We start from the raw sequence: 27,878 nt of genomic DNA, 5'->3' as shown, positions 1-27,878 counted from the left end.
CCTGACCTCGTGATCTGCCTGCCTTGGTAGGCAGATCCCAAAGTGCTGGGATTACAGGTGTGAGCCACCGCGCCTGGCCCTAGTTTTATTCCATCTTACAGAAAAAGACACTGAGTCTCACAAAAGTTAAGGCACCTTCCCAAAACCATACCACATGCAAGTAGTAGGACCAAGAGTCAAATCCATTTTGCATGACTCTGAATCCTGTGCTCATAACCACTCTATGCAATGTTAATTAATATCCTGTCTCACCTGGGTAGGGATGCTTGTGGTACAGGAGTGAAGACTGGAGAACAAACCTTCAACAAGCCTGGTAACAAGAAAACCTCATGTTTGGGAGCGCTGCCTGGTAAGTTTGATTGGTGCACAGATTTAGACCCCTCCCATGGCCCTACAGGCCACTCGGGAACACTTACAAGGGCAGTAGGTCACCACAGCTCTCCATAATCCCCTACCCAACCCCAGGAAAGATAATAAACAATGCAGGGAACCCCAAGAGCACTGGTAATGCCCAGTTCTCCTCTGGGGTAATTTGAACCGACTAATTCCCTTGTTGAAGAAGGCAGATTCAAAAGCCTATTCACTATATAATTCCATGTCTATGACTTTGGGGGAAAAGCAAACCGTAGGTATGGGAAACGGATCAGTGGTGGCCGGAGCCTGGAGTGTGGGGGTAGGAGTTGACTATAAAAAAAAACACAAGAGAACATTTCACGGAGGATGGAAGTGTTTTATTTCCTAATTGTGGTAGCCTTTACACGACTATCCACTTGTCAAAACTCATTGAATTGCGCACTTAAAACTGGCAAGTTTTATCACATGTGAATTATATCTTATGTAATTTATGTTTATTTTATATATATATATATATATATGTAAATTTCAAACAGGCGGTAGCTGATGAATCTGGAGCTAAAATTTCCATTGTGTAACTGCACTGCAGTAAACCCAGGAGTCTGAATCCCTGAGTCCTTCAACCTTCCCAGCAGGGAGATTTCCTGCAGGTAGTCACTGCAGGCTGATACACCATGTCCAGTGAGAAAGAGGCTGGGAAGTGAATTTTTTCAGGCAAATGCTTCTGTAGCAGTTCAAATGAGAAGCTGATTGCTAGGGTTACCTTAGCTTCCTGTCTCCTTTCCCGAATGTTCAGAGGTCACACTGTGTAGTTGGTACAAAACATTCATCTGGAAAACTGCCTAGAGCCAGATTAAATATAACATCCTGGTTTTTAACTTGTATCTCACATGACATACATGTCTTTATCTTCATATCTTGTTGCATTTTGAAGGCCATACCTGTCTCTACACTCAGCCCTGAAGAGATAGGGGAAAATCTTACTAAAATACTAAATATTATAGCTGCCATCTGTCTCAAAAAGCTTGGCAAGGATCCAAAATGAGCATTTCAGTAAGACTAACTACATCAGCCCAGTGTGTCCTTCCAGCTGTAGGTCACCTGTCTTCTTATACATTCTCTTTGGTAAAGGTACTTCTCCTCCTGGTACAGCCAGTTAGTCCCTCTGCTTTCTGCCCAAGTCCTCCTGTCTGGGGAAGATCCAGAGGCTTCTGATCCATGTTAATAGCTCAATTGGAAAAGGAACATAAGCCACATAAATGTAGTCTAGCATTGGAAATAATCAGATCAGTCATGCAAATTAATAAGTACATAAGGTCATATCCCAAAAGATAATAGGGCAGTCTTGTACAATAAAAGCTGCCAGAAAGAGTGGATTTTAAAGGGAAAGAAAAACTAAAGAGCCAGGCTAACTTTGGACTCTTATAAAAGTTACTGATATGATCTGTTTTTAGGTGTGCAATCTCCTGGCACTAGTGTTTGGGAGGTAGCCATTCTCTGAACCTCATTGAAAGATATGGACTACTCCGTTAAGAGCATTAAAAAATATTAAAAAGTAAATAAAACAAACGATGACTTTTTTCAAAGCACACTTTAATCATTTATTTAAAAAAGGGGAGTAAAGCATTTAAATAGCCAATCCTATAGACTGGGACTTGAACATCAAAGGAAAAACAGACAAAGACCAGACGATAAAGTCATTCAAAAGCACAGAAGCACATCACATACACCAGCAACTTTCCCAACTACTGCACTGATAAACTAGATACTCTCAATAGCTTTTCTATAGCTTGTCCTGGAAAAAAAAAAAAAATTAAATTTTCATTTTCTTACAAGTTCCAGGTTTAAACAAAGGCAAAAATGACATGCAACAATTGATATGCTCATAAGTCGCACATATGCTCCAAGGTCTTTATTATGTAACAATAAATGCTAGCACTTTATCGCTGCCATCAGATTTTCTTATACTCTTAGAGCCATGTAAATAAAAGTTCATGATGAAATCAAAGAAAATTAATTTTTCTAATCTTAGATCAGTTCCATAGAAAACTATTAATTTTTTTACTGCAGGCAGTAGAGAGGGGGTGGGGGGTGGGAATTGGTTAGTAAGTCTGGTTCTAATCTTCTGAGCTGCCTTTGGAAGGAAGTTATGAGGTAGAGGGTTCTACTGACTTTTAGTTAGGTGGACAATGAGAGAAAAGAAAAAGCAGGTGCCTCATCTGCAGATCCTTCTGGGATTTATCTGCCATGTACAATTTAACGCATAAAAAGGCCTCCCTCCGTAAAACTCAGCACTTTACAGACGTAGAATAGATAAGCATGCCAAATTTACTTATCTGCCACAAACAAAGCATCATTCCAGGTGCTAGTGAGGAAAAAAAAAAAAAAAAAGTTGGTGATTTGGTCCCTCAAGGAGCTCCAGATATTAATCTACCTAACTAAGCCCCCAGGTTCCTTCCAGGCATGAAATAATTAGTGGGACTCATGGATGAGGACTTGTCACTGGGCAATCTTTCCTGTACAAAGGATCCCTAGAAGTCATATTGAGTTCTCTTTAAGCTCCTTAATTCCTAATTTAAGGCTTCTAGTGAAGCCTCCTCATGGTAGGCTTCACTAGGCCCACAGTGCCCCTAGAACTCTAACAATCCTACCCTAGACAGACTTTATTGGAAAATGCACCTGAAGAGGCAGATGGCTCCCAAGAGAACTCACCAAATCAAGACAAATGTCCTAGGTCTCTAGTGTGGTAGAACTATGCACCTAAATATTGCTGCAAAAAGAACACACTTTTAGACACCCCTGCAGATATCTAAGTAAGCGGAGAAGACTATTTTTTCAACATACATTTTATTTCTCTTTCACCCTAACTCCTACAGCTTACTGGGGGTTCTGCAAGAAAAAAAGATCATAATTCAGAAGGTAACCATCATTATAGACATAAAGTTTCCGGTCAAAAGGGTTATAGTTAATGCTCTGCACTATTTCCTGCATCTTATGCACTACAATGTCTAGTTTGCCCTCTTTCCCTGTGTTTGTGTTATAATAGTAAAAAATCTCTTCTGTTCTGGTGTTCAGAGTACGGGTGGCATACAGAACCCCACATACCATGAAGGCATTAGAAGCAGATGGTTTATACTGCTTGGTATACCAAGTGTTTAGCACCTGAAGTGTGGTGTCATTGAGTTTACTAATCACCATGTTACCAGTGCTGGCTTCAGTTGAATAAATCACCCACAATCCATTCTCATCCACAGCAAAGTCAATATCTTGCCAAGCAACATTAGCATATGAAAAACGGTTATTATAGGCAGCATTAGGGAGAGTTTGAGTCACAGCAATCGTGTTGGTGGTCAGGTTAACTCTGGCAATATTCCTGGTGTTGTACATGTTGACATACATGTTGTTGTTGTAAACTGCTGTACCACTACCTTGGCCATAGGTGATCCGCAACTCACGAGCATTTACGTACAACAGCAAATCATCCAGTGTGTTGTACAGTCTGTAATACTCCAACAGTTTCCCATCTGTATTCAGTGGTGCCACCCAATACAGTCCTTTGTTTGGATGCTGGGGAGAGTAATCCCTACCCCAAGCACCATACCGATAAGAAAACCCTCTCCAGTTGAGCTGAACCACAGACGGTTTGCTGATGTTCACCACACCACCATGACCACAGCTCCCTACACAAACAAGAAAATAAAAAGGCATTTTTAGAGAAAAGGAACGACAGGATACAAGTAGTTTAATATCCTAAGCACCAAAGGAATCTATAAATATTTTTCCTGTCAAGGTTCAATAACAACAGTGGTTCTGATGGAGAAGAGCCAAACCTCCTCTTAGTTCAGTGCATTCAGTCTCAATGCAAACCCGATGTCACTCTACAGAGAACTACCTTCTGTTTCCATGGGTGGGCTTTCAATCTGGAAAATAGGAATAATGAAACTGGCAAGAACTATATTTAAAATGTTTGGAGGCCCAGAGAGAGGAAAAGGAGACTTGGTGAATTTAATATATTTCCTTCTATCAGAAAGCATTTTGCAAATATTATCTTATTTCATTTTTCTTACAGCAAAATCAAGAAAGCAAGATTATTCCACAATCCTACCCTATTTCTATAAATCCACAAGATGTTATTCACTAGGGTCAGCCCCAGAAAGAATTGTGATGAAGAAGAAGGTTTTCCCAGGCAAGGCTTCATGCCCTTCCTCGTTCTCCCCTTCCTTGGGACCCCAACTGCACATCCATGCCAGATACTAATCCTGCTTTAAGCTATTCTCAGAAGAGGACGTTTTAAATATAGCATTTTATAGATCCAGAAAGATGGTCCTATAATGGTGGGATTTCACCTTTTAGAAGCCATAAAGTTATTTTGGGGCAACATTGCCTGCTCTGTACCCAATGCACAGCCCATCAATAAATCACCTGGTGACCGTCCTGCTGCAGAGTTACAAGGTGAGTCCTGCCGTTCATTACCCACATGCTATTGTGCCATAGAATGACATGCAAGTATTTCATCTTTCCATCCAGACACTGTCATTGTCACAATGTGTACAATCAAGTGGGACAAGATTCACTGGTCCACTGAATCTACATTCCCTGTAACACTTGGGTAAATGACTCAGTCTGAGCGATCAACCCTTCACATTGTACTCCCACTGAAATGCCTGCCATCCCAGGAGTTTGTGGGCTATAAAAATAAAATAAAGTTCCTCTAGTATTTTTATAATAACTATCCAAAGAGTTGAACACACGTTTTCTGGGATCTTAACACTCAAAAAAAAAAAAAAAACTCATGAGATGGTTTATTGGATAACAAAGAAAACCCAACTTCAAGTATATTTGAGGTCATTTTCCCTCGTCCTGCTGCTCAGAGCAGAGCAGGTGAGACAGGAAACGAGCAGAACCTAAATTGTTGGATCTGGTTTGAAATGCTTGCAGGGACTCAGAGAGCCATTGAGGAACATGAGGTGAGCTGGAGCCAAAAGAAGAGCTCCAAAGAATTGCCTGAGATTAGCATGGAGGCTGGGAAGGGAGAGCAAAGCCTTTGTCTCTGGGTCTCTGCTGTGTGCAATATGCAAAGACCCATTCCTTTCCTTGCTAAATGCCTTCCCTCCCCATCCTCCTCGCCCAAGGACTGCTCAAAGGTGAAACCATTACTAGAAATTCTGTTTTTATTTTTCCGATCTGCTGGGGCTCTTTGGTCTCAGAATTAAATATGTGTTCCTTAAATGGTCTCATAAATCTGCAGTTGGTGAGAAAGCCAGCCAACCATACAACAGGTAGAGAAATGAAACCACTCTGTACCCAACCTCAAAATAATTTTGCATATCATTAAGCAGAACACAGTCACAGGTTTATTTTAATAATGCATGTGCCATTTCATAAATAAAAAAGCAACGTGTGTTCAGCCAAGAGACTATTCTCCACTGAAGAAATAATAAATAAAATTATAAATTATTATTTCTTCTACTAAAAGTGATCTCTCAGATGAATGCTTGTTTGCTTTTGTTTATGAAACAATGCATGAATTATTAAAATAAAGTTAGTGGTGTGTTCAGTTTAATGATAACAAAAACTATTCAAGTTTCCATATGCTACAAACTGGATTTTCTAGTTAAAGTATCTTCCTGAGAACTTGTTTATTTAACTACATTTCACTCTGAGGAAAGTCACTTTTTTTCTTTCAGGTTGGAAGATAGAATTGTTTGCTTCATTGAATCTTGCCTTCCTGAAAAGAAAATATCCCAAATCGACAGCAACAAAGTATTTAAGGAAAATTTATGATGCGTATCACTTATTCAAGCACTACCAAGAGGTTAAACTATTCTATCCCTAGATGTGGAAATTTTTAGACATGAAGGACCCAAAATAAACTTCTCAAAAAATTACTATTACTACTACTATTACCATTATACTAATTGCACTATTATTAGTATAATAGTATTAGTACTGTTACTATTGTTACTACTACTAATAATAATAGTGGCTCATCATTTCATAAGTTGACCAGAAAATTCAAATTGCCCAGTGTAAATATTAAAATGTATGAAACTTTCTTTTTCTCACCTCCCAAACATTCCTAAACACTTTCCTGTTCATTTGTTATCCTTCTTTTATCCTCTATGGGTAAGGATAAAGGGCCATTTTTAGGGTCCTGGCTATGGTAGAAAGGAAGCAGAAATGGGGATGAGAACTCAACATTGCTGCCAGTGCTACAAATGTGGCCACAACAATGTCAGACTAGGAAAAATGCTATGGCAGGCTTCCTCGATTCCTGGCAGCAAACCATCTTGGACACGATACTGAAACTGACAGCCCAGTTCCCACTCTTCCTCAGAGTCCCCATCCACCCATCCCATCTTCACTGAGCTTTTTACTACCCTCCCTTATCTCATATTCCTTCCCAGCCTCTTCCTTCATGTCAAGGTCTTAGACATACTTCATTCCATACTTCATACCCAGTTTCCATCCCAACTTCACCCTGACACTTGGGCAACAGCCCATTGCCCAGTCATGATCCAAGAATTCTGAAAGACCATTGAATCATTTTGCATTTTCTGGTGGAAGAGAACACACAGCACAAAACTGTCAGGAGCAAAAGTATCCTTTTACCTACTCCACAAGCAAGGAGGCAAAGATAATTTGGTGTTAAGCAGATAGGTGAGCTGTTGGAATTTTCTTTTCACTCCAGAAACCACAGGTGCACCTCTCTGTTAGAGCATCTATGAAAGGCAGCCTAGTATGAAAAATACTACTAGCCAGATTCTAATTCAAAGCCTGATTCCAATAGCAGTTGTGTATCCTTGAGCAAGTTACTTAACCTTCTAAGCCTCAGTTTCCTCATGTCAGAAGAAAAATAATATCAACTCTGCAAAATAGTTATGAAAAATACAGAGAAGGCATGTAAATGTTACTCAGTAAATGCTAAATATCTCAATATAATCACATCATGTTACAACTGGAGGTTTAGATCTCTCCTTTCCTAGATAGTGGCTTCTGGGGGTTTCTTTACTCATGCTGGTAACCCCAGTACCCAGAACAGGGCCAGTCACACAGTGGCACCAAATTATGTTTGTGGAATAAAGGAAGGAAAGATTAATCAAACCACATAAACTCCGCTTACCCTTATTTATAAAACACTAGCCTTCCACCCTGCTACATATCTGGTTTTTCAAAAAGCCTGGTATTTACTCCATGGAACATAATTTAAGGAACCCTCTATACAAGTTTAGCCTTGATTGGCACTCTCTTCATCATGCAATTCATTAGATGGCACCATGGTTCTCTGAAAATATCTGAGGAAGCCATAATCATGAGACTTTAAAATATTCTGACTCGGCTTTTTTAAAGTATCATGGTTAGTAGCGTTTTTTAAAGCCAATGATTCTATGCCTGCAGAGGAAAATTAATCTTGGATCTGTTAATGCACTCTCTCAACTGGGCAACTGAACTTGGTTTGAGCCAGGAGGAGAATATGATTGACTTATTAGAATTAGGCAATTAAAACAATCAGTCACAAAATGATTAAGACTAAATTGACTCTGAAGTGTTGGATATATGCTGTTCAACACGTGGCTCCACCCTAAGCTTGAGATTTTAGCAGATCGCCCCATTTCTTTCAGACCCCATTCAATCATCAGCTACTTACTGAGCATCACTAGGGACCAGCATAGAACCTTGCATCCCCAAGCAAAATGGAGATCAATCCCTGAGCACTCCGATCACATTTGGCCTATATGCAGTCATTTAGATTCACAGGCAAAACAGAGACAGACTGAAGTTTGAAGGGAAAAAACGTTAATGAGTAGAAGGCCAATTATTTTAGATTAGAAAGTTCTATGAAATGAGGCAGAAAAAGGGTGTTGTTTGTAGCAAAAACCAAATAGGAAGCATATTTGATTGAACGTGGGATACATTCACTTGTTCTAAGTTCAAGCTGACCACTGGGTTAGCAAACTGTAGCTATGAGGGAGGGGGCCCAGACTGCACAGAGTTACTTTAGAGCTGAGCCTTGCATATAGTCTTTTTTATTCTGTGCAAACTCCACAGTGAAAAAAGCAAACAGGCCAGATTTTAAGGTCCCATAATAGGGAGTAACTTTAATTAAAGTCTCCACAGGCTCACAAGTTTGTGGTGCCTGGGGATTTTCCAATTCTGCTTTATCAACCACTCCAAACAGAAAGAGAGCAAGTGAAAGAAATTGATTTAAAAACATGACCAAAAGTCAGTTTAATATAAACATCATAAATATAATATGAACAAAGCTGGAAGAGAGCCAAGTGGCTTGGCAGGGATTCAGGTACAGTCAAGGTTGTGGGAAAGTGAGTGAAAATCTGGGTCCAATTTGCTTAAACAACACAGCTGGGTTAGGATGGATCACAGAAGTCTAAGTGTGAGGGCCTAGGGGAAAGTTCTGGGGAAAAAAAAAAATCCAACAAAAACAACCCAACAGGCTCACTTGTTTTCTTCCCTGGGTACTAAGCGATACATTTTCTCCCCACCATTGTCCTTGGATTGCTGGTGCCTGCCACCCTCAGTCCTAAGCTGACCAGGAAGCAAAGACCCTTGTCTTGCACCTTCCGCTCTGTCTTTAACTACTTGTGTGGCCTCAGGAAAAGCAGCATCCTTACTATCCAAGTCTTCTCCTCTGAGACAAGATGGGGCTAAGTTAGATGGCCCTGAATATTCCTTCATCTAAAATGTCCTCATTCGAAGGGATGCATAGAAAATTGTGCCAGAAAAATCCATTCCATGAGGAAGATTTGCAAGGGGTGTTGGGGAGCTAGTTCAGGTATTATCAGTTGTTGTCATTGCTTCAGCCTCTGCCTCAGTGAGCCCTCTGTGGTCCAGCAGAAACAGTTCTCATTTGCTACATTTTTGCACCACTAATCCCAGACTAAATTTAGCCTTAGTTTATTACAGAGGACAGACCATGCTGTCTGCCCTAAACCTCCTCTGCAGGTTGAGAAATTTGAACAGTTGTTCAAATTTATGTTACCTCCTTTCTGGAGAAGTTGAAAGGCCATTTTGTTCTGGGGCAGGATTCTGACCATTAGATGACACCTGTTGTAGTAGGATAGACTCCTATTTGTAGAGGGAGGAAAAAGATCCGCCTGAACAAGACCAAGAGGCTTATATCCATGGCTATACCTATTTAATAATTGAAGCCTTAAAAAATCAGTTACATTGACAAGAATTCAGAAACACAACCTAAAAGAAAGCAGGTGTGAGGATTGGAATTAATAAAAATAAAAGGGTTGCATGATTTGATGAAAAGATACAGTCCCCATTCAGGCTAAGATGCTCAGGACCTGCAGAGAGAAAGTCCCTGTGTCATCGATATCTCTAAGGGACAGGGCTGAACGCTGTGGCTGAGAGGCTTTAGTTTACCTGGAGGGATGCATCGCAGGGCACAGTGATCTGGCACTGCTTTTGTTTTGTTGCAAGGTTTTCGCTTCAATTATCAACATTATTAATAATATCCATTGCCAGCGCGTGAATGCCGATCATAAGGCTCTGAGCTTCCCAAGCATTGGCTCATTAATCCCCACAGCCAGCCTGCAAGGCAGGCACTATTATTCTCCCATTTTACAAATGAGGATATTCAGGATCCTTTTTGCTGCAGCCACCTAGCTGAGAAGCTCAGGTCTTTGGGATTCTAAAGCTATGCTCTTGAACCCTACACTCCCCTGCCTCCATTTATGGGTATATTTGCAGAACACCCACCTCTGTGCTGTACTTAACCCCAGTGGCAACTCATTAGAGACTAACATGCCACCCCTACCCTCCAAGCACTCACAATCCATGAGCAATGGCAAGACACACCCACAAGCACAGGATATGTGGGGTCATTCCTTTAATCCTCACTGAATCTCAGGACACACAATACAGCAGATATGCAGCATGCATTTATAGAAGAAAAAAGGAAAAATTAAAGAGGAGAAAGGGAAGGAGAGAGAGAAGATGGGAGCATTGAAGGCATAAACCCAGCTCATCAGATAAGTGAGCCAATCAGCCCTTAAATACACAGGAACGTGGATGCCACACACAGATTCCAGAGGCTTTCCCCTGAGGCCCCTGACTGCCTCCCTCACCATAGAGATTTCTGTTCCCTGTTAGAAGATGCAAAGAGAATACGTGTAACTTGTGGATTTTGTTTAAATCACTCATTGTTTGTGCTCTTTCTCTGTGAAACCCAGAATACGATAGCATGTAGAATACTCGGGAGGAAGGGACCTTTAAAACATGGAAGAGAAAACTGAGAACTGCAAAAAAAAAAAAAAAAAAAAAAAACAAACAAACAAAAAAAACAAAACAAAACAAACCACCTTCTTCTTTCACCATTGCGATCCCCAATCCCTTCCCCACCCCACTCACAGCTGCTTATGGGGTCTGGCACAAGTGGTTAAAAAAGCAGCACGCTTACCTGGAGTGGGAGTAGGGTGGACGACAGGGGTGTTTTGACCTTTAGAGGCCTCACACTCTTTCAGCTTGGTCTTCAGAGCCACGATTTCTCGGCGAATGGCAAGGACATTGTTTTTGTCGAGCGTCTCAAGCTTCTCTACCAGGAGAGTAATATTCCTTATCTGAGGAAATAAAAATTCAGAGTGACTTTATATTATGGTGCAATTTCTTTCATAAACATTCCAGGGCTGAATTTGTCATTTAGTGAAACATTGCCAGAGAATACACCAGAGATTCTTCTGAATGGTTTCATTTGTAAGAATACATTTTATGGTTTAGTGTGAACGCCTGTCAGATCTCAGGCAGATGTGTGTGACAAGAAGAAAATGGCAAAGATTTTAACGGCTTTAATAATAGAGCCCAAGCTCATTCTCAGCATCCACAAATGTCCGTTAAAGTTCATTTCTAATAACATTCCCCTATAAACTTGTGTTTACTCATGTTGTATTATAATTAAGATTCTAATGAATGGTGAGGGCCAGAGAAAGCTTAAATTCTAAAATATGTAACTAGAATTCTCAATTATAGCCCATGTCATGACTGTGCTAGTAAATTCTCGTTGATATAAATTGCCCAACCATAAATGTGATGGTCTTTATCCACAGATCTTAAAAGGCTTCACAGAAATATACAAGAAATTTATTAAAGGAGGTTTCCAGTTTGTGGAGAAGGATTCCAGGTTATTCAAAAGGAGAAACAAACCTAACAAGTTTGCCACAATCAGGTATATTGTGGATTTCCAGTTCCAATCGAGAGCGGAGAAGACACCTCACATAGCTTGGCCATGAACAGTTGTTCAAATTTATGTCACCTCCTTTTCAGAGAAGTTGAAAGGGCATTTTATTCTGGGGCAGGATTCTGACCATTAGATGATACCTGCTCCTAAGTCAGCGCGTTTCCAATGTGCTTAAGTTATTATTCAAACACAGGCCCTTATCCAAAATAGAACATAGTGATATGCCATGTGGCCATGAGAAAGTAGAGAATTAGAAGTTGAAAGAGCGAGTTTTATTTCCTGGTCCTAGTACTTGCTTATAGTCACTGAAGGGAGTTTATTATTAATTTACCAAGAAGTGAGTTCACTCCTTACCTCCACCTCCAGCTGGTCAACAATTTCTGAGCTTCCACCAAAACTCTCCTTCAGCTGTACGACCAGTTTCGCCATCTCCTTCACTTCTACCTTGATCAGCTCAAAGTCCAGTTCAGTGTAAGAAATGGTATCCTTCTCCATGATCTCAATTCGGACAGTTAGGTTTAACAGTTTCTTTTCATACACACTGATTAATTTGACATATTCCTTTACCTGAAAGAAAATCAAAAGATTCAAGCCAATTCCCTGAGTAGTATCACACCATCTTCTTCCACTACCAAGCCCTTGAGCTGAGAGCTATTTGATTCTTGCCAATCATTGTTTTTTTGTAAAGAAATAGATCAAAAATATATTTAACTAGATTTTTAAAATCTATCCATATACAAAGAACTTATTACTCCAATTGAAGGGAGGTAGATTTTATATTTTGCTAGACCAAAAATAATTTTGCGTCAGCATCATCATTTGCAAGTGTACTTTAATCTTTATTTTTTAAAAAGCTTTTAGGTTCGGGGTACATATGCAGGTTTGTTAGATAAGTAAACTCATGTCATAGGGTTTTGTTGTACAGATTATTTTGTCTCCCAGGTACTAAGCCTAGCACCCCAGAGACTTTTTGTTGTTGTTCCTCTCCCTCCTTTCACCCTCCACCTTCAAGTACACCTCTGTTGTTCTCCTCTTTGTGTCCATGTGTTCTCATCATTTAGCTCTCACTTATATGTGACAACATGTGGTATTTGGTTTTCTGTTCCTGTGTTAATTTGCTTAGGATAATGGCTTCCAGCTCCATGCATGTTCCTACAAAGAACATGATCTCATCCTTTCTTATGGCTGCAAAGTATTCCATGGTGTATATGGCCCACATTTTCTTTATCCAGTGTACCATTGATGAGCATTTAGGTTGATTTCATGTCTTTGATCTTATGAATAGTACTGCAATGAGCATACACACCCATGTATCTTTATGGGAGAACAATTTATATTCCTGTGGGTATATACCCAGTAAGGGGATTGCTAGGTTGAATAATAGTTCTTTTTAGTTCTTCGAGTCACCACACTGCTTTCCACAATGGCTGAACCAATTTACACTCCCACCAACAGTGTATAAGTGTTCCCTTTTCTCTGCCACCTCACCAGCATCTGTTATTTTTTGACTTTTTAATGATAGCCATTCTGGACTGGTGTGAGATGGTATCTTACTATGGCTTCGATTTGCGTTTCTCTAACGATCAGGTGATACTGAGCTCTTTTTTCTTAATCTCCATTTTAATGTTTGAAGACATTAGCTCCCCAAACTAAACTGGTTTGTATCATATTCTCTTGCCATCTCTCCTCCTTTCAATACACTTACTCTAATTGTTGGCATTTGGGACTGGATTGTCATTTCTTGTGGCGGTTGTGCTGTGAATTATACAATATTAAGCAGCATCCCTGGCCTCTTGATGCCAGTTGCATCCACCTACTCCCCAGTTCTGATAACCAAAAATGTCTCTGGAGATTGCTAAATGTTCCCTGGGGACAAAATCATTGCCGCTGCCACCACCACCTCCTTCCATTTAGAACCACGGCTCTAAATCTAAGTATTTTCTAGAAGAGGGAGAAATGCGCTATGCTGAATTCCTTCTTTGATCACCATATGCAATTAGTTTTGATCCCCTCTGCCTTTTACAAAGTGGCATAAAGATCCAACCTACTACACAATATGTGAGTGTGTGTGCCCTGTAGAGTACACATTTCATTAAGTGCACCTACATTTATTCCAAGAACTGATTATTGCAATCAGACCTTTAAATTACACATTTGTTGCATATATTTGAATGTCTGATCATTAAGTTAAAATACTTCCAAAAATTCCCTTGGCGGTTTAGTGTATAATTGGAATCTCCAAATGGATATTTTAATAAACACAGTTGGTGGTTCTTTCTGTGTCTGATCTCTAAAGAAAATGCCATGGCTTTTTTAAGGACCTGCTCATTAAAAGTTGCTGGCTTTATATGCTTTTTAAAAATTTGAACAGAAGTGATACTTTTCCCAAAACTACACTAATATCAAGTAGCTGATCCACAGTGCCTGGATGAATTTAGAGCCAGATGTTGGCCTCTAATCCTTCTAATACCAAAAGCAATCCTAACTTCTGTCATTTCAGCCCTTCTACGTAACCCCATTGTGCAAATTAAAGTAGACTCATAGACCACAGACCTAAAGAGCTAGGGCTTCAGGCAAAAAGGATTTTAATGAAAGTTGAAAAAACAGCCCTTGGCACTGCTAGTGTATCTCCTCAGGCAACTGATGCTCACTGCCATCAGATGTACCATAACTCGGAGGATGACAAGGCTGGTGATATTTTGGTGGATAGGGAGGTTTAAACATATATACTGCCACCCCTCTGTATCCATGGGGGACTGGTTTCAGAATCTCCCAAGAATAACAAAATTCAAGGATGCTCAAGACTCTGATAGAAAATGGTACAGTATTTGCCTATGATCTACACACATCCTCCCAAATACTTTAAATCATCTCTAGATTACTTATAATACCTAAAATAATGTAAATGCTACATAAATAGTTGTTGTATTGCTTTTATTTGTATAATTTCTATTGTTACATGGTGATTTTTATTAGTTTTTTTCTGTGAAATTTTTCAATCTGAGGTTGGTTATATCTGCAGATGAAGAACCAAGGCTATGGAGGGCTGACTGTATATGAAACCTAACAAGTCCCCCTCAAAAGTGCACTGCAGATATAGGACTGCAAGGTTTCAGTGTCTACAAAAATCAGGCATAAAACCTTGACTATGATAAAAATAAATAAATAAAGTGCCAACCCATTACAGAAATGGAAGTTTGAGAAATAAATATGCTTGTTGGCATTTGGCCTTGCCAGCTCTTGGAACAAATGAAACACCCTCAGCTTCTCTGGAACATTTTGGTGGCACATCGCAGCTGTTGTTCTACAAAAATGAGTGATTCAACTGTCATTTCTGCTAAATAAAATGTGGTTCTCCCAGATTTTCACAAAAAAAAAGCAAGGCATATTCTGGAGTTTGTTACCTATAAAAATGTGTGGTGTGCCTATCCTGGTGCAGACAAAATGAAGGGTCTGTACAGATCCATCTGAGGAAAAAAACTCAAGGTTCTTCAGCAGACACTTAAAAGACGCTCAGTGGTGTTCAGGAAAACGGCAATAATCCGTGGCGTTAGAGAAGACACAAAAGAGCTTGGGGATGGGCCAGAAAGACTTCAGAGTGTGAACTTCACTAATTGAAGTAAATCATTCATATGAACCTTTCACATATATGAATCTGTAGCTTTGGGAATGCGTGGACAATGCTGAGCACAGGCCATCTCCTCCTGGGAGGTGCAGTCTTGGGAGAGGCAGCCCAGCCTGCCTGGGAGCCTCCAGTCCCACGTCCCTGGCACTTGGGGCACTTTCTGCATTTTTTTTCTTCTTCTAGAAAATACAGTTGTTTGTTGCATAACAACATTTTTGTCAATGACAGACCACATATATGACAGTGGTACCATGAGATTATAAATATATTTTTACTGTACATTTTCTATGTTTAGATATATATGCATACACAAAAACTTACCATTGTATTATAATTGCCTACAGTATTCAGTACAGTCACAGGCTGTACAGGTTTGTAGCCTGGCAATAGGCTATATCATATAGCCTGAGTGAGTGTGTAGTTGGCTACACCCTCTAGGTTTGTGTAAGCATACAGTGATGTTCACCAATGTTAAAATCACCTAACGATGTATTTCTCAGAATATATCCCTGTCTTTAGAAGACCTATGGCTCTATTTTGATCTAGAACAGTCATTCTAAATGGAGGGAGGGTGGTAGTGGTGATGATTTTGTCCTGGTTCTCATAACTGGGGGGTGGGCAGGTGCTATCGGCATCTAAAGGCCAGGAACACTGCTAAACATTCTATCAAGAATATGGGTCTAGCCTTGAGAAGACACGTCCTGTATCAACATCTTTACCTCGAAGCTCCTCATCACGACAAGTCTGAGCACTAGACGGCTTATCTATGTTTTAGTTGAGTCTTTAAGCCACCAGCCTAACATTCACAGCTTCCATTTTATTTTGCTTGTTATGCACATACTATGTCATTGATGAGGAATAAAATTTGTGTGAGGGTTGGTTTTGGGGTGCTTGTTATTGTTCCTTATAATTAATGTAGTCTTGTCATAAATAAGGATGTAGTGCTAGTGAGCTAAAGAATTAATCTGGTTCTTGTTTCTGCCAGTCTCTCAAAACCTGTGATTATAACTATGGCCAGACTATTTTGAAATAAGTAAGTTTACTTTGCAACATACTACTGTTTTCGATATATGTTTCAAAGTAAATGTAACAGGGTTCATTGAGCCTGAAGTGATTGTAAAGACATATAAAGCACTTTGGAGCTAGACCCAACTAGACTCAAATCTAACTTCAGGACTTAGTGGGCAAATCACTTAATTTCTCTAACCCTTAGTTTCCTGTAAACTGGGGGTAATGATATTGAGTTTACAAGATTACATAAAGACTACAGATAATGTACATTAAGTGCCTAGCTAATGGAGGCCCTATGAATTATAGAAATTAGTAGAGAAACAGTAATTTCAGCGTTTTCAATCTGACCTTTTATTTTCTTTCACTACACAAAATATGGCTCAATCAATGTTGTTTCTTTATGGGTTGCCTTAATGTCTCCTAGGCTGCCTCAACCTTCCCATGCATGAGGATCTACTAGCAAATATGTCATATTAAACAACTTACCCCAAAGACCATAAGCCTCCAGAGAAAGAGAAAATCTTGAGCTGCCTTTTGTGCCATCCCTTTCCTAAGTATAGTCACAAAAGGACATATCGTAAACAACAGAAAAGTATAAAATGCTTTCAGCATCTTATGCAGAGGCAGCTCCCTGTCTTCTCTGCGTACTGACAGATAATGAATCAATGTAAGGCAGTCAAAAACCTTTTCTATTGGCCTGTCCTAAACGGGCATTCTCCCAGGCCCCCAGTTAAATGATGATTTTCAAGGCAACCTAGGGACAGCTGTAATAATTCACTTGGAAATTCGAAAGCCCTCAGCTAAACAGATAACTTTGGATTTGAAGGCATTACTGACCTACTGCAGCTCTTTCTGGGCCTACCCTAGAGGATGCTGACAGCATGGCCAAGAGGAAAGAGAGTTGGGATGATTTTGAAGACTCGAATTCTGACGTGGCTTAACCAGCCAAGAGAGGAATGACCTTGGGCAAGTCTCCTTACCTTTACGAACTGCAGTTTTTCCTTCTCTAAAATGGGAGAGACAACACCTGGCCTATCCGCCTTAAAGGGTTACTTGAAAGGAGAATAGAACTGGAAGCATTTGAAAAAGCACAAACAAACTGCTACTATTATTGTTGTTATTATCACCTGCCACACTAAATAGATTATATAATTCCTAGCTAGCAGATAAACTTTTTCCTTAGGCCACAATCACAGATTTTTTTAGGATCTGAGCAGCCACTGACACATTCAGAACTAAAACTTTTCACCTATTCTGCATTTTGTCCCTACCTGTTACTAGCAAAGCAGATGCTACCAGTCCCCCGTACAGTATTGGAATTGAATGTCCCATATCCACAAACCTGGCAAGCCACATACCCTCCCTGGAGCGCATAAGGTTTCAAACTGCCCTTCACACTGCTGCCAGCAAAGATGACATGTAAATCAGTAGTTCCCACTATTTCAACGCAAATGACTCTAACTGAAAAAATCTTTACCTAGGATTTTCCTCTACTTGTTATGTTTTTATGCATAACTTCTTATCTGTACTTGATTATGCTGGAATAAGGCTATGAATATTAATGGTTAGAATTTATAATTTAGTGCTGTGCCTTTTCTGCTGATTAATTCAAGGACATTTTATTTCTTAAGCAGCTAGGTTTCTAGAGTAGTCAAACACATTTTCCTGGACACTCATTTAAACTTAGAATATTTATCTACCAATTCAGGCTGAAAGTAGGGTCTCAGCCTCATCATAATTTTTGTTTTAAAGGATAACTATGTTGGATGTTGAGGTGGAAAAGCTTAAATTTCTTAGGAAAACTTATTCTGAATCTTGCAGTAAAGCCAGAGCTCCTTGTAAATTAATGGAGTTGTATTAAATAATGCACAGTGTGATTATAGCCTAGCTTGGACTTCACCTGTGCAGAAAATAGGAACTTTTCTAATTGATTTTTAACTTGGGCTGAAAAGGTGGAAGGGGTCAAAACTAGAACACCAAGTCACATTGTGCCAGCCAGCCCAGAGAAAGGCAAACCCTTTAAGATAACTTCCTCTGGCTAAAGAGAAACACAGTAATCAGAGTTCAAGTCAGTGTTTTCACCAAGGCTGAGAAACCTATTAGTCTTGATTCAAATTCCCAGGGAAGCCTTCAATTTTTTTCTGACGTTGGACACATCAAATGTAATGTTCCTGCTGAGACAACAGAAGATAACCATCAAGAAAGAGAGATGGAGGGTGAGGACGGACGTGGGGATGGTTAAAGGGTAAAAAATAAAAGTAGTTAGAAAGAACAAGTAAGACCTAGTATTCAACAGCACCACAGGGTGACTATAGTCAGTAATAATTTCATTGTACATTTTAAAATAAGTAAGAGAGTCTAACTGGAGTGTTTGTAACACAAAGGATAAATGCTTGAGGGGATGGACGCTCCATTTTCCATGATGTGATTATTGTGCATTGCAGGCCTGTCTCAGGGTATCTCACGTCCCCCATTATTATATACACCTACTATATACCCAGAAAAAATAAAAATTAAAAATAAAGAGACTACAACCTTGGGTTTCACTTGGAGAAAATAGAAAAAAATAAAAGAGACTACAACTTATTGTCACAAAAAAAGAAAAAGAGTGAGGGAGAGAGAGAAGGAAGTGAGCAATTTGTAAAAGGGTTAAAGAAAAGAGAGAGGGAGGGAGGACGATGAGAGGGAGAGGATTTGAAGGAGTGGAAGTGGAGGAAGAGGAAAAGAAGGAGGGAAAAAAAGATCATCTAAAAGTAAGAAAATACCCAAAAATGTCCCCCCCTCCCAAAAAAAAAAAAGAATTAACCAGGAAAGGAAAAGATAGATTAGAAGGGATGAATAAGGGCAAGGATTGAGGCAAGAGAAATAAGAAACTAAAAGATGCAGGAATGGACTAGAAATAGAAGAAAAGGAAAAAGAGAAGGGAGATAGAACTAAAGGGGATAGAGGAGAAGAAAAAAAAAAGAAATGAAAGCTTGAGGAAAGATCTAGAAGATCAAAAGGAAGAAGCAGCATCAAAACAAAATAATAATTGCAGGTTGGGGTTTGCAGGGAGAGCTTCTTTCCAACTACGTAAATACCACAATACTATAGTGAGTTTATCCACAGCGTGAACAATCTGAACCCCACTTTCTTCCTGTATTCTCATTTCCCCTGCCTTAATAAGAACTCCATTGGTGTCCTCTAAAATAAATACTAAAATCACCATAGAATAAAAATGTGATGTCTTTGATACAGTGAAGAATGGTTGCTTCTAAAATCCTAAATTAAAATGCGTTTTGTTTTGCTTCTTTTTATCAAGATACTGTTTGAAAAGAAAACGCTTACTTTAGAAAGCTCTTTCTCGAACTTCTGAGAAAGAACATGAGCTGTGAATTCCAAGCGTTCCACTCTGTCCACGGGAAAGGTGGTGTCTGGCAGGAAAACAGAGCACTGGCAGGTCCCACGGTCATCCACGGAGCCGGTGACATTGGAAAACAACTGCAAATAATAACAAGTTGAACATCAGTAACAAGCTGGAATCTGAGCTTTTTGGCAACTGGAGTGACAGAAATTGGCTTGTCAAGAGTACTTACAGGCAAGTAAGTGGAGTCCAATACATAAATGAATAGAATCATAGAAACAAGCTAAAACAGCTTTGTTTTCACAGGTGGGGACCACACAGCGTTTAGCCACATCGCCGTACGAAAACCACTATGTCAGTGGACTTTCCTGAAAGGAAGATTCTCCATTCTGGAGTCTTAAAGGAGATTATTCCTATCTCTATGCAAGGAAAGGGAAATAAAGAAGCTATGAGAGTGCTAAGTTCGAATTTCAATTCTAGCACTTGCTAGAGGTGAAACCTCCTTAATTCTTAGTTCCTTCATCTGTAAAATAGAGATAACCTACTTCACAGGGTTATCCTCAGTGTTAACGGAGTAATGTGAGCCAAGTCTCTGGCACAGGGTAGGTGATCAGAAAATGTCACATTCTCTTTCCTTCTACTGCTCATTTTCTCTTCCTCACCTTCACCCCAACCCCAATCCAATTCCTTTTCATCAGAATGAGGGAATCACCAAGGATGCAGGCTACAATGAAAATATATGATGCAAATTCATATCCTCTCATCGCCTGGGAAATTGTAAATTAACATCCTTCAAAATGAGAGCCAGCCATTTGTTAGAAACTGAATAGCATATGAGCTTGAAGGTTTTGTGCAATTTTTTTAGTAAAAGTTTTTTTCCAGCTTACCATTTGCAGAAAAAGTCATTTTAAAATATTTGATGTTTCTTTAAGATATTCAGACTCACACTTCAGTGCCACTGCATATTTTTAAATGACACGTTTGAAAGATCCTGTTTTTCTTTTGTCCCCTTTGAACTTCCCCAAGAGGATCCCAGCACAATTAACATTTTTTCATTACTACTGTTGCCTTACAGAGTAACCCTTGGCAGCCAATTTGCTGTGCCTTTTAATGATCTCATCTGAAGGCCAACCCAAAGCTCACCTGTGGAACATCAGCCTGAAGGGACTTTTTATGAACCGCTAAGGAGACAGCAATGGTCTTCAGAGCTAGAAGAGACTCTGGCCATGTCTCTCAAAGTTCAGGTCAGCCAGCTGCAGGTGGTGTCATGTGTCCTGTCATTTAATGGCCACCAACCTCCATGACGCCTGAACAAGCTGGGTCTAGATGCTTCTATAATGAAGACTTATTTTATCACTGGCCTCGGGGCCAATCAAGGCTTTTGCACCTAAGTTGTTTTTAATTTAATTTAAGTTTCAAGATGAGCAAAAAATACATATATGTGTGTGTATCCAAAAGTCTCTATATGTGTTTAGTCAAAATTTATGACCTTGGCCTCAATTTTCTTTTCCAGTCACATCCCCACACGGGAAAGAGTTCAGGAGTAGGGAGGAGAAACAAGCAGATTTATGTCGAACATAGGGGTGGACAGCAGGATTTGAATAGGGCAAGGGTCTTTGCCAGAGATGAATAAAGATTGGACAAGTTACACCAGGAACCTATCAGAAAGGCCAGCTTCCCTTGAAACCAGCTTTTCTCATTTCTCCAAAGACAGAAAGACTCCAACTCAAGCATGCCAAGGCTTTTACAGAAAAGACCGACATATCATGGACTTTTGAAGAAATAGCTTATTATAATAACTGTCTAGCAAAAAAAAAAAAAAAAAATCTTGCATTGCATTTTAACAAGGGGAGTTTAATTAGCTGCACAAAACAGGGTTGGGCCATTCTCAGAGTTCTCTGAGAAACTCTGCCAACTGAGAAAACAGTGGATATCATCAAGCAATCTCTAGACAGTCAACTAGGAACCACTAGCTAACAACTTTTAGTACTGAAGTTCACTTGAAAGACAGGCAAATACTTATGAGCCCTGCTGACAGCCATTCCACCGGTTTCTATTGAACATCTCTGTCCCAGTGCTATGGACTCCCCCAGCTTCCATCCTGCTTATCATCAGCCCAGCATGCTCAGCTGACATCAAAATGGTCCATAAGTTTGATCAGTGTCTCCCATTAGAGATATTTCTGCTCCTCGCATTCAAAGACAATGAAGCTAATGGTGATGAGTCTCTCTCTGCGGTGAATGCTCAAACTCCACGTGAATGAAGCCTGGGGGATGGGAGACAAAGACAAGCGCTTGTCCCCTCAGCCTTTGGAACAATATGCGATTCCCCTTGTGTAGGGCAAATAGGACCCCGAGTTCCCCACAAGACACCTTATACTGGTAGGTTTTCACTAAGCATGTGTTCAATTAACATTTACTGATGTCTATACTATGCCAGGCTCTGGCTTTAGGGAGACGATTAAGACTCAATTTCTGCCCAGGAATCAGGCCCACCGTCACTATGAAAGCCCTACTTGTTTTTTCAAACCAGCCTGATAGCCTGATGAGAACAAAACACGTGACTCGCTGCAGTTCCCACTATACCAGTTACTGTGTGGAGCGGAGCATTGAGCCTTTTCTAGTCTTGCGGATTGAGGACCCTGCAGAGGCCCCTCCTCAGGAGGCAGACGTCTGAGGCAGAGAGTACTCCGAGTGCTTACAACAGAAGGTGCAACTCACATTTAAGGTGATTTAAGGTTGCAATTGGCTCTAATTAGTAGCCAAGGCTAGGCGTCAGCAAAGATTCAAGGTATAAAATAATGGTACTCAACATTTTCAGAGTACAGAAAATGATATGTTTGGAACTCACTCAGTGACAGTTGTGAAAGGGTTTTCCACCACCTTCCAAAGAGCTCGTCAAGCTGACAGCCAGCCCCAGAAAATTAGGTTGATAGTGAAATTGACTCCCAGTCCACTATAAAAAAAGTTGGAGTTGTGATACTGACTCACCAGGGAGAGATAAGTAAAAAGGAAAATTAAAACCTCTAAGTACAATTTAACTACCATGTCTCATCTACTTTTAAATATTTGTCTTTTTACCAGACAATAGGCATTCTGGATTTCTCTGTTTCTTGATCTATATTTTCTATTATTATAGCTGATAATCTTATCCAAATGCTGGTTTCTGATGGAGAAATATTGACGGAGCTTCATAATAAATGATTATTGTTAACCTCAGTTCAAAAAAGAGTGCTAGCCAATTCTGATCATCCCCAGAAATCACTGAGTATCACGGAATAAAATTATGTATCTGATTTCTGACTGCAAAGAATCCTTGTGCCTACTTATGATTCCCAAGACTCCCTCCTCTAAAAAATAAGCAATTTTCATCTATACTCCTTGGAAATATAGAAACCTGCATGTACAGACATGGTGAAGAGAATGGACAGACTAATTTTGAGCTATATAACTTGTTAGCTTAGTGACTTAAACTCAATGACTTCACCTTGTTAAGCCTCAGTTTTCACATCTCTAAAATGGGACTATTAATTTTACCTACCTCTTAGGCTTAAATAAGATAATATAGGCCAGGTGCGGTGGCTCATGCCTGTAATCCCAGCACTTTGGGAGGCTGAGGCGGGCAGATCACAAGGTCAGGAGTTCGAGACCAGCCTGACAACACAGTGAAACCCCGTCTCTACTAAAAATACAAAAATTAGCCAGGCATGGTGGCACGCACCTGTAATCCCAGCTACTCAGGAGGCTGAGGCAGGACAATCACTTGAACCTGGTAGGCAGAGGTTGCAGTGAGCCCACATCATGCCACTGCACTCCAGCCTGGGCAACAGAGTGAGACTCTGTCTCAAAAAACAAAAAAACAAACAAAAAACAAACAAAAAAGATATGTATTATGTACTTAACCTAGTCCTGGCATGTATTAGACACACAGTAAATGTTATTGCTGTTGTTTCTATCTAGGCCCTATCCAAACCATTTGTTAATTATCAAATTTGTAATATTTGCATATTTCTGATGGTCAAAATGAAAACAAATAAAAGCCTTTTCCTCCTCTTTCTCCCATTTGCCCTTCCATTCAGACACGGTCATGTAAGCAGCCACCTGACCTGTGAGTAAAGATCCTAGAGGTCGAGAGAGAGGAGCTTTGGCCCAGATAAGACTCCCCCACCCCAAGTTATACCTTAGTGAGAATAGCCTGGGAGGTTTGCAGAGTGGGGCTCTCGCAGAAAGGCCCAGAGTGAAATGAATAACTGCTTCTTACCTCCTAACCCCTCATGCCCTCCAGCCTATTCTCCTTTCTTTAAAGGAGATCCAAAGAGGACCCATCCCCCAAGGAACTGGGCTCACTATGCCTTCTATGCACTTAGCCTAGCTGTACCAGTCTCTTTGTAATGCATGACTTTTGGTTTTGTTTGTTGCTGCTGTTGTTTGGAGCTGGAAATGGCTCTGAAGATTCCCTATAAAGAAGATTGCAAAGAGTGAACACTCCCCTAGGGAAATGTCCCCTTATAGTAACACTTTGCTAAAGACCAGTAACTCCCCTGCTTATTTCTGACACCCATCTACTTTACAAACCAGGCCAAGAGAAATGGTCAGGGCTTCAACTAGAGCACTGTGGCTCTCACTCCCTCAAGGGCTACTATTCACCATCCCAGGACCCTGCCAGGCAGCAAATCAACTGGACAAACTTTCCTGGAGCTGCAACCCACAGAGTCTTCTCCTAACAGTTCCCATCCTGGACTGTATATTAGAATCACCTGGGCAGGTTTTTTTAAACTATCTGATTTCTATACATCTATGCAGGATTTTTTTAAGTACAGAACCCAGGCATCTGTACTTTTAGAGTCCCCCCGGCCACCCATCCTATTGTGCAGCCAGATTTGAGAATTCCTCTAAAGCATAGATTTTCTCAAAAGTCCCAGCTGGAGAACTGAGATGTCGTCTCTCTTGCTAACAATTTAATTACTATGCTGAGGCTTTAATTCATTTCCAGGGCACCTATAGTTAACACAAGGAGTCGTAAATCTTTTAGAGTGCCCAGGTCTAGCCATCCATGAAATTGTATTCAGGTCCCCAAAAGCAAGAGGAAGGGAATGAAAGCAGCTCATTCAGATTCTGGGGCCTCCTCACCTGGGACACAGAACCTCCGCTGCCTGAGCTGCCATTGTAGCTGGAGCCCGACATGGAGCTGGAGCTGGAGCTGAAGCTGGAGCTGGAGTCAACGCCTGGGAAGGTGCTGAAGCTGGGGCTAGGAATTGGGGGTCCCGCATCCCCCAAATGCCCTGCAGCCTGGCCGAGGAAGAACAGAAGGGCTAGGAGAAATGAGAGGCCGGGCCTCATCTTGTCCTCTTAGCTGGAGCCTGGCTCTGCACAGAGCCCAGGGGCTTCTTATAGGGCCCAGTGGGGATTTCCCCATGGCCAGCATGTAGGAAAAGAGGAAGTGGCCAGGGAACATGTGACCTGCCCCAGGAGGGTCAGGACACCCAGGAATCTGAGTCACGGCCCACACCGTGTCCGTGAGGCCCACTCTGTGAGCTGCCCTTGGATCCAGATATCCCCTGCCAAACATTAACTCCAACGTGCTTTGTAAAGCCCAGTATTTGGTTTCCCACTTGGTACTTCCTTGAAAGAGATGGGATTGAAGTAGTCTTTGTGGATGAGACAGAGTTTGGAGGCTCCAGGGAGGAAAAGCAACCCTCAGTCCTTTGCCTCGCAGCACTTCTAATGTGGAAAGCACACTGCTTTCCATAGACAGGGAACCCGCCTTAGGGACTGTGGCTCTCCTCCCCATGTTACTGCGTATCGCTTTCCACAGACAGGGAACTCGCCTTAGGGACTGTGGCTCTCCTCCCCATGTTACTGCGTACTGCTTTCCACAGACAGGGAACTCGCCTTAGGGACTGTGGCTCTCCTCCCCATGTTACTGCACACTGCTTTCCACAGACAGGGAACTCGCCTTAGGGACTGTGGCTCTCCTCCCCATGTTACTGCGTATCGCTTTCCACAGACAGGGAACTCGCCTTAGGGACTGTGGCTCTCCTCCCCATGTTACTGCCTACTGCTTTCCACAGACAGGGAACTCGCCTTAGGGACTGTGGCTCTCCTCCCCATGTTACTGCCTACTGCTTTCCACAGACAGGGAACTCGCCTTAGGGACTGTGGCTCTCCTCCCCATGTTACTGCCTACTGCTTTCCACAGACAGGGAACTCGCCTTAGGGACTGTGGCTCTCCTCCCCATGTTACTGCCTACTGCTTTCCACAGACAGGGAACTCGCCTTAGGGACTGTGGCTCTCCTCCCCATGTTACTGCCTACTGCTTTCCACAGACAGGGAACTCGCCTTAGGGACTGTGGCTCTCCTCCCCATGTTACTGCCTACTGCTTTCCACAGACAGGGAACTCGCCTTAGGGACTGTGGCTCTCCTCCCCATGTTACTGCCTACTGCTTTCCACAGACAGGGAACTCGCCTTAGGGACTGTGGCTCTCCTCCCCATGTTACTGCGTATCGCTTTCCACAGACAGGGAACTCGCCTTAGGGACTGTGGCTCTCCTCCCCATGTTACTGCCTACTGCTTTCCACAGACAGGGAACTCGCCTTAGGGACTGTGGCTCTCCTCCCCATGTTACTGCCTACTGCTTTCCACAGACAGGGAACTCGCCTTAGGGACTGTGGCTCTCCTCCCCATGTTACTGCCTACTGCTTTCCACAGACAGGGAACTCGCCTTAGGGACTGTGGCTCTCCTCCCCATGTTACTGCCTACTGCTTTCCACAGACAGGGAACTCGCCTTAGGGACTGTGGCTCTCCTCCCCATGTTACTGCCTACTGCTTTCCACAGACAGGGAACTCGCCTTAGGGACTGTGGCTCTCCTCCCCATGTTACTGCCTACTGCTTTCCACAGACAGGGAACTCGCCTTAGGGACTGTGGCTCTCCTCCCCATGTTACTGCCTACTGCTTTCCACAGACAGGGAACTCGCCTTAGGGACTGTGGCTCTCCTCCCCATGTTACTGCCTACTGCTTTCCACAGACAGGGAACTCGCCTTAGGGACTGTGGCTCTCCTCCCCATGTTACTGCGTATTGCTTTCCACAGACAGGGAACTCGCCTTAGGGACTGTGGCTCTCCTCCCCATGTTACTGCGTACCGCTTTCCACAGACAGGGAACTCGCCTTAGGGACTGTGGCTCTCCTCCCCATGTTACTGCGTACTGCTTTCCACAGACAGGGAACTCGCCTTAGGGACTGTGGCTCTCCTCCCCATGTTACTGCGTATTGCTTTCCACAGACAGGGAACTCGCCTTAGGGACTGTGGCTCTCCTCCCCATGTTACTGCGTACCGCTTTCCACAGACAGGGAACTCGCCTTAGGGACTGTGGCTCTCCTCCCCATGTTACTGCGTACCGCTTTCCACAGACAGGGAACTCGCCTTAGGGACTGTGGCTCTCCTCCCCATGTTACTGCGTATCGCTTTCCACAGACAGGGAACTCGCCTTAGGGACTGTGGCTCTCCTCCCCATGTTACTGCACACCGCTTTCCATAGACAGGGAACCCGCCTTAGGGACTGTGGCTCTCCTCCCCATGTTACTGCCTACTGCTTTCCACAGACAGGGAACTCGCCTTAGGGACTGTGGCTCTCCTCCCCATGTTACTGCCTACTGCTTTCCACAGACAGGGAACTCGCCTTAGGGACTGTGGCTCTCCTCCCCATGTTACTGCCTACTGCTTTCCACAGACAGGGAACTCGCCTTAGGGACTGTGGCTCTCCTCCCCATGTTACTGCCTACTGCTTTCCACAGACAGGGAACTCGCCTTAGGGACTGTGGCTCTCCTCCCCATGTTACTGCCTACTGCTTTCCACAGACAGGGAACTCGCCTTAGGGACTGTGGCTCTCCTCCCCATGTTACTGCCTACTGCTTTCCACAGACAGGGAACTCGCCTTAGGGACTGTGGCTCTCCTCCCCATGTTACTGCCTACTGCTTTCCACAGACAGGGAACTCGCCTTAGGGACTGTGGCTCTCCTCCCCATGTTACTGCGTACTGCTTTCCACAGACAGGGAACTCGCCTTAGGGACTGTGGCTCTCCTCCCCATGTTACTGCGTACTGCTTTCCACAGACAGGGAACTCGCCTTAGGGACTGTGGCTCTCCTCCCCATGTTACTGCGTACCGCTTTCCACAGACAGGGAACTCGCCTTAGGGACTGTGGCTCTCCTCCCCATGTTACTGCGTACTGCTTTCCACAGACAGGGAACTCGCCTTAGGGACTGTGGCTCTCCTCCCCATGTTACTGCCTACTGCTTTCCACAGACAGGGAACTCGCCTTAGGGACTGTGGCTCTCCTC

At 42.0% G+C, this 27,878-nt stretch overlaps 1 protein-coding gene across 2 annotated transcripts; it reads right to left on the bottom strand.

Moving 5' to 3' along the window:
- Positions 1-1,926: 1,926 nt before the first annotated feature.
- OLFM4 (olfactomedin 4) lies at positions 1,927-24,966 on the bottom strand. 2 transcript variants are annotated; one of them, XM_025364518.1, is made up of 5 exons: positions 24,663-24,966; positions 19,518-19,670; positions 11,909-12,121; positions 10,781-10,940; positions 1,927-4,034 (listed from the first exon to the last, which is right to left on the bottom strand). In XM_025364518.1, exons 1-5 carry the CDS (start codon positions 24,870-24,872, stop codon positions 3,232-3,234), a joined length of 1,539 nt encoding a protein of 512 aa, XP_025220303.1. In that variant the 5' UTR covers positions 24,873-24,966; the 3' UTR covers positions 1,927-3,231. The 2 variants fall into 2 exon arrangements, with proteins under 2 accessions (XP_025220303.1, XP_025220304.1); XM_025364519.1 differs by lacking the exon at positions 24,663-24,966 and adding an exon at positions 19,766-19,789.
- Positions 24,967-27,878: the final 2,912 nt, after the last annotated feature.

This window comes from Theropithecus gelada, chromosome 17, assembly GCF_003255815.1.
Source record: "Theropithecus gelada isolate Dixy chromosome 17, Tgel_1.0, whole genome shotgun sequence".
Taxonomy (NCBI): Eukaryota; Metazoa; Chordata; class Mammalia; order Primates; family Cercopithecidae; genus Theropithecus; species Theropithecus gelada.
The sequence above is the reverse complement of the archived record's forward strand: the minus strand, read 5'-3'. Positions and strand labels throughout refer to the sequence as shown.

Coding starts and splice junctions, on each gene's coding strand:
- OLFM4 (XM_025364518.1), bottom strand. CDS start 24,872: ATGAGGCCCGGCCTCTCATTTCTCCTAGCCCTTCTGTTCTTCCTCGGC. Junction 12,122..19,517: donor TCGAGAAAGAGCTTTCTAAA/GTAAGCGTTTTC, acceptor ATTTTCTTTCAG/GTAAAGGAATATGTCAAATT. Junction 4,035..10,780: donor CCACCCTACTCCCACTCCAG/GTAAGCGTGCTG, acceptor TTGTTTGTGTAG/GGAGCTGTGGTCATGGTGGT.